General features: G+C 46.0%; 1 protein-coding gene across 1 annotated transcript in view; it reads right to left on the bottom strand.

The window, feature by feature from the left end:
* The window catches only part of znf385c (zinc finger protein 385C), a 119,004-nt gene extending 111,924 nt beyond the window's left edge, over positions 1-7,080 (bottom strand). Inside the window, exon 1 of the mRNA XM_063221009.1 lies at positions 6,892-7,080. Coding sequence (XP_063077079.1) covers positions 6,892-6,901 — 10 coding nt within the window. The 5' untranslated portion in view covers positions 6,902-7,080. The remainder of the gene's footprint in view (positions 1-6,891) is intronic.
* Between the last annotated feature and the right edge of the window lie 420 nt (positions 7,081-7,500).

Genomic DNA, 7,500 nt, shown 5'->3' with positions numbered 1-7,500 from the left:
CATTTCTGAAGACCTGCGCTTCTACATTTTTAGAGAACCCCGTTGTTGGTTTGGTTTACATTCATGTACTTGATAATGCACATAAATGGTTATATTACATAAATAAAATAAAAACATATGCAAATTTGATAGCTTTGTATTAAATACAAATGAATTAAGATTATTTTTTGAAAAGGCACTTAGGGGGTTTTGCATCTGAACTCTTCATATAGAAATAGGGAGTATTTGTATAATTTCAGCAACCACAAAAGTCAGTGCAGGTTTTTTTTTTTATACGACTCTGTTGGTTGTACTTGATCATACAATTAAATTGCAATTACATTTGTTTTTTGTTTGTTTTTTTTTTGTTTTTTTTACATGGGAGCTATACATGTTTAAATCATTTCTACATACACAAGACACTGAGAGGGTTTTGCACCTGAGCTCTTTAAATATTTGTATTTCCTGTTTTAAAATTCTGTCCCATATCAAAAATCAGTGCCACACTACACAAAGTCAACAATACAGTGCATAATGGCCACATGCATGCCTCGTTTTTTCATGTGCCTGGTTTCACAGTCTCTCCATCCTCACTTTTAAGTCACTTGCTTCACCTTTGATATTCCAAAGCCCATGATTACTAAATCAATCAAAGGAGGATTAACGGGGGAAAAAACAAATGTATAAAATAACGAAGGAAAGAAGAAATGAAGAAGAGGGTGAATAAAGGAATGGAAAGGAGTAAGAACACAATGATGGCTGAAAGGGAAAAAGGATTTACTCCAAAGGGGTGTCGCGCCTTTATGTTTGTAGCCGGGAGGGTGCGTTGGTTCCACAAAGTAATCCAATGAAGCAGCAAGGAGGAACTCGCACACCACTGATGCCGATGCATAAATGATTTTAATGCATAAGGAAAATAAAGAAGGTGCTACTGCAAGTCCTGGCACTGATGATGGTCTGAAGGACCGAAAACGTTTTGCACTTCACTGGGTAGCACCTTCTTTATTTTCCTTATGCATTAAAATCATTTATGCATCGGCATCAGTGGTGTGCGAGTTCCTCCTTGCTGCTTCATTGAAAGGGAAAATAGCAAAGGAAAAAAAGGGCAAATCTCGGTTACAAGATATCTTTTATTGTCCCGTCATTTCTCAAGGGTGAAACCCAAAAAGATAACCATCTTGTACCTTCAAGAGAGGGGCCGGCCGTCAGAGTCAGACGCTATCCCGCATGGAGGAGTACACGCTCCACAGAGCAGAGGGCCACAACTACACTGCACTACACTGCAATCTCAATGCCATGCAAATGTATACGCAAATGCACCCACATCTGCACCTTCACATGGATACATACATAGTATGCACATACAGTACACATGGGTTCACAGTGCTTATAAACAATACAAAGTGAACATGTAAAATGACACATGTGGGAAAATATAGCATATGAACACTGGAAATCACAGCCTGTGAGACACACACACACACACACACACACACACACACACACACACACACACACACACACACACACACACACACACACACACACACACACAAAGAGATATTTAGTCGCACCATCACACCCAATCATGTGCGTGCACTACACACACACACCGCATGGAGAAGTACACGCTCCACAGAGGAGAGGGCCACAACCACACTGCACTACACTGCAATCTCAATGCCGAGCCGCACTCTACTCCCCCCCCACCCCCGTCTCTCCCATTGTCCTATTGTCGTCATTGCGGTGTTTGCTGTATGCGTGGACAGCTACACTTTTCAGTCTGATTCAGCTGAACTAATTTCCTTTTTATTTCTGATAAATTCATCACATTGTGTCTGAGTCCAGTCTGGCTGCCGTGGAGGCGGAACCAACCCGCACCCACGCCCCAACTGCTTCTCCTCAGAAGGGTATAGTTCGCTACGCTACACTATGCTACGGCACAGCGAGTCCCGACTTGGCTAGGCTAAGCGTGATGTGATGCGCTGCGCTGTGATGATGCAGTGCGGTGCAGTGTTGAGGTGTAGTGCGGTGCAGTGTTGCGGTGCAGTGCGGTGTAGTGCAGTGCAGTGTTGCGGTGTAGTGCGGTGCAGTGTTGCGGTGTAGTGCGGTGCGACGCGGTGTTAGGCGTTCACAGCACAGTACAGCACAGCACAGTGTGGTGGGTGCAGGGCAGCGGCGCGTCTACTACGCAGTGTATGTCTGTCTGGGGCGCCACACAAAAGCCGAAAGCGGTTGTCCATGTGACTGACTGACTGACTGACTGTGCTTATCTCAGCGCTGCACATTTACACACACACACACACACACACACACACACACACACACACACACACACACACACACACACACACACACACACACACACACACACACACACACACACACACACACACACACACACACACACACACACACACACACACACACACACACACACACACACACATTTATGGTGAGTCCCTTTGGAGCAGGCGTATGTCTCTAGCCCCCGGGGTCAAATGGGGTGGGGGTGGGGGTGAGGAAGATTTGGGACGGGGGTGCAAACAGTCTACCCAGGAGCTGGGTGCCAATGCTAGCAAGAAAAATAAGGAGGGGGGGGTGGGAGGCATTTTCGGGGTGCATTGACACAAATACTACATGCATGTGTAAACACACACACGCACACACAAACACACGCACGCACACACGCACACACGCACGCACGCATGCACGCATGCACGCACGCACGCACGCACGCACGCCAATGCTTTTCTATGCAGTCATGGTTCACCTCACTGTCACACCCAGACACACGAGACAAACAGACAAATGTACTGTAAACGCAAATGCACCCCCACATCTGCACCTTCACACGGATACATAGTATGCACATACAGTATACATGGATTCACAGTGTTTATAAACACAATGTTGTGAGGAAGGGCAAGACATTGGCAGCCAACCACGTGAGCTACGACAGAGGTTTCCACCAATCAGAGATTGAGCGCAGTCAGGAGAAAACAAACATTTAGAACCCATGTATCAGTAGTCTACGTAGAAGGCGGGTATACAGAGTATACCCACTTCCAAATTTCAGGGATTTCAGTATACCCATTTAAAATTGATTGATCCATTGTTTTGAATAGCACAAATATATACAGCATACACACTTCAAAAAATGCTCAAATATACAGTATACCCACTTCAAAAAAGTAGACTACACCACTGCCATGTATGCACACACACTGACCAAACGGACTGGCTCTTGTAAAGACATACTGTATTAGCTGAGGCATCCATGTTGCATAAAGCCCGTTTGGGCTTCCTGATTATAAGTACAAAGTGAACATTTAAAATGACACATATGGGAAAATAAAGCATATGAACACTGGAAATCACAGCCTATGACACACACACACACACACACACACACACACACACACACACACACACACACACACACACACACACACACACACAAAGAGATATTTAGTCGCACCATCACACCCAATCATGTGCGTGCACTACACACACACACACACACACACACACACACACACACACAAGCCGTAATCAGGCCCGAGCTGGCTGCCATCTCAGAAGGGGCTGGACTATCTGTCAGTCACAGGCGAACACCCCTGCAGGGGGGTTAAGCTCTTTCCCAATCACACACACAAACACACACACGCACACACACACACACACATATTCACATGCATGGACGCACGCACGCTCACACACACACATGCATGGAGGCACGCTCACACGCACGCACACACACACACACACACACACACACACACACACACACACACACACACACACACACACACACACACACACACACACACACACACACACACATGCATGGAAGCACGCTCACACGCACACACAGACACACACACACAAACACACACACACACACACACACACACACACACACACACACACACACACACACACACACACACACACACACACACACACACACACACACACACACACAGACACACACACAAAATTACGCATGTGAGAGAAGGTAAAATTAGGCTCGACTCATTTTATGTAAAACAAAGAATTTTAAAATGTAAAAAAGGGAAAGGATGGGGGAAAAGGAGGAGAGTAATCACTTGACTTGAACAGTCTTTGTTGATTCTGCTCCCAAAGTGTTGCATTACTGTAATACTGCAGAATTGACCGTGCGATTCTGTGAGAGCAGCAGTGTACGTATATCTGCAATGAAGGTAAGATTCGACTAATGGAGAGACTGAAGGTAGAAACAGAGGGATGACGTAGGATACAAAGGAGACAAAAAAAGGTCAATTTTGGCAACAATTGAAAAAAGGAGGGATATAGGCATGAGAAACAGATTGATAACTGAAGAGAAATTTCATGAAGTAGCGAAAAATGGAGATGGCTGAGGACAGCAACGAATAAAAAAGAAAAATAAAACGGCCAAAGAGAAGTGGCGGAAGGCAGATAGAACATTCTGGATGGAAGAGAGGAATAGAAAATTGAGGCAAAATGGTGGTGGTTGTGTCTGTGTGAGCATGTGGTGGGGGCGATATGGAGGAAAGGGGAGGGAGGGGGGTACACCGCAAAACGGCAAAGATACAGCGACTGAAAAGATAAGGAATAAAAAACGGAAATCAGTTGATTTAGACAAGACGAGAGAGGGAAAAAGGGTGGAGGGGGTTAAAACGATAGATAACGTGGAGAGGGGACACACAAAATGGCAGAATAACATATCCCACGCTTGCCATGACATCTGTAAATAAAAAAACACCCTCTTTTCTCCAAATAATCCCCCCCCCGATTTGACTTGACTCTGTTCTGTTCTGTTTTATGGCTGCCTGCCTGCAAAACGCAAAAGCAAAATCACAGCACGAGGAAACCAATGCAAGAAAAGCAGGAGGCTGTGTCACCCGTGTCACCGCTTGCAACATTTTCGGGGGTCTTTGCATAATCACTTTAATAGCCATTATCAGCAGTGGCCATGTCTGCTGTTTTCAATTGCCTCCATTACGGCCACCCATCATCTCAGCTGTCGTAGCAACCGCCCGCATCCTCCTCATCAGCATCAGCACCACCAGCCTCAGCATCAGCACCACGCCATCCTCAGCATCATCATCGTCATCATCACCATCGTCGACGCCGCCATCATCACCGCAGTACTACAGCACACTAGCACAGCTAAACAACGACTGCATCACCGACATCATTGTCATCAATCAGCGTGGCCGTGGCGATTGGCCGTCCGTCCGTCTGTCCGTTCGTCAAAGCAATGTCCAATGTCCCTTTTCCTAATAAACCCAATGTTCCGGAACCGTTGCATTCCGTTCCGGAACCATTGTTGGAAACCGTTCCGTTACGGAACAACCACAAACCAAAAGCTGTGCATTATTAGCATTTTTTTGGGGGGGGGACGTGAGTTGAGGTGGGGTGGAGGTGAATGCGGTAAATGTGTGAGGCTTCTGGCTCACCGTACACAGCAGCGAAAACGCTATAGGTTGAGAATGACGAAACTGGAAAATGTTGTGCAGTGTGTGTCAGTGGTGTCTGAATGTGTTGCTTTGCGGCACCCGTGATTATTGCCGGCAGACACCAGCTTTTGGGCTAATGTGTGTGTGTGTGTGTGTGTGTGTGTGTGTGTGTGTGTGTGTGTGTGTGTGTGTGTGTGTGTGTGTGTGTGTGTGTGTGTGTGTGTGTGTGTGTGTTTGCCGCACTGCCCTGCTTTGATCTGGCTAATCTACCATTTGAAGCATCCAAGACCACCATTACGTGCACATCCAGCACTGACTAAATGCTTTTATTTTGTATTTTGTTGCTGGTGTGTGTGTGTGTGTGTGTGTGTGTGTGTGTGTGTGTGTGTGTGTGTGTGTGTGTGTGTGTGTGTGTGTGTGTGTGTGTGTGTGTGTGTGTGTGTGTGTGTGTGTGTGTGTGGTTGTGTGTGCACGTGCCTGTGAGCAATATGAGTGCGTATTTATGGTGTGTGCAACCATCCAGTAGAGACAATGTGCTTTGGAGGACTTCAAATCCATATAAGTAAAATTGAATGTACATTTCTTTTTTAAAAATCTATAATAAGTGTATGTGTATTTTTACTTTCCTTTGTGTATGCTAATCTATGATTTTTTCCCTTTGTGTCTGTGTGTGACTGTGTGAGTGTAGGCATGTTCACAGCTTGTCTGTGTCCATGAGAGTAGGCGCGCACATGTGCGCGTGTTTGCGCCCGTGTAATTGCGCTTTTGCGAGGTTCTTTTTTTTCCACGACATCCACCAGGACAACAATCCACGTGCTTTAAATATTCGGTCCACAGATTCATATTTATATAAGCAAATGCTAACGAATTTAAAGCACCACGAAGTCTAATGACGAAACGAAAATGTTTTTTTTTTTTTTTTTTTAATCACCACACGCATAACTCATGTGGAAACATACTCATGCACGTGGCAGCAAAACAGTCCGACAGCAAACCCAGCTAAATGCCACTGCGTTTGAATTATGATTCAGTAGAAAGCTTCGGGGGAATGAATAAGAGCCAAAAAATACATTTCAAAGTCAACGGCAGAAATGTCCTTCTTTGATGGCTGACGCGTTGCACAGCGCTTACATTGCCGGCCACATCCATGCCAAGTCATAGAGCGAGCTGTACAGAGACTGTCGGCACGATATTAGCACGCTTTAACTTATTCAAACGAACGAATTTAAACATGAAGCCCACTTCATTTAAATACACTTCCCTCTCACATGGGTGAACAGCGTCTTTTTTTTTTAAACTGCAATCATTTCGAATCCAAAACATAACCACGGAGCCTCGTCGCCTTAGCAAGCACACAGAGACGTGCGTAAAGTTACTCCACCACTTTTCCCCAAAAAAGACCAACCGTGCGTAACGCTTGAGAAACAGTAAGGAGATAGCGACTCACCTAAAATCATGGCTCCGCGTTGACGAGAGGGAACCCTTCGACGCGACTTTTGCGGCCAAGCAAGCAAGCAAAGTGACACACAGATAGATAGAAGCGGACGTGCTTTACTTGAGGGAATTCTCCATCGCTCACGAGCTTGCCGCGCAACGGGAGAAAAAAAGAGCAGTCTTGGGCTCGCAGCAGGCTCCTCGCCGATGGTCTTTTTTTTCCTCCCTCAGTCCGTCAGTGACGAATGTCGGGTAATCCAAATAACTGCAGTTCTAGAGAACGCTACATATGCATCTCAATTAAAAGCGTAATGCCTCACTGATCTACGGTCCCCGGAGACACGGAGAGAGGGAGTGAGCGTGTGTGTGTGTGTGTGTGTGTGTGTGTGAGAGAGAGAGAGAGAGAGAGAGAGGGAGAGAGCGCGAGAGGAAGTGGGAGAGCGTCAGAGACAGAAAGAGTGCGTGAAAGCGCAAAAGAAAGACGGGGTTGCAATGCAAAATGCGATTGGGGAAAAGGGTGTTAAGATAAGTAGCCTAGTCTGCCCCCTCGTTCGCACTCTCTCCCTCTCGAAGTCGATCGTCTGTCTATTCAAATTAAATTTCAAAGCGTGGGGGGCCGGTG

This window comes from Engraulis encrasicolus, chromosome 17, assembly GCF_034702125.1.
Source record: "Engraulis encrasicolus isolate BLACKSEA-1 chromosome 17, IST_EnEncr_1.0, whole genome shotgun sequence".
Lineage (NCBI taxonomy): Eukaryota > Metazoa > Chordata > Actinopteri > Clupeiformes > Engraulidae > Engraulis > Engraulis encrasicolus.
Note: the sequence above shows the minus strand (reverse complement) of the source record. Positions and strands in the feature narration are given on the sequence as shown.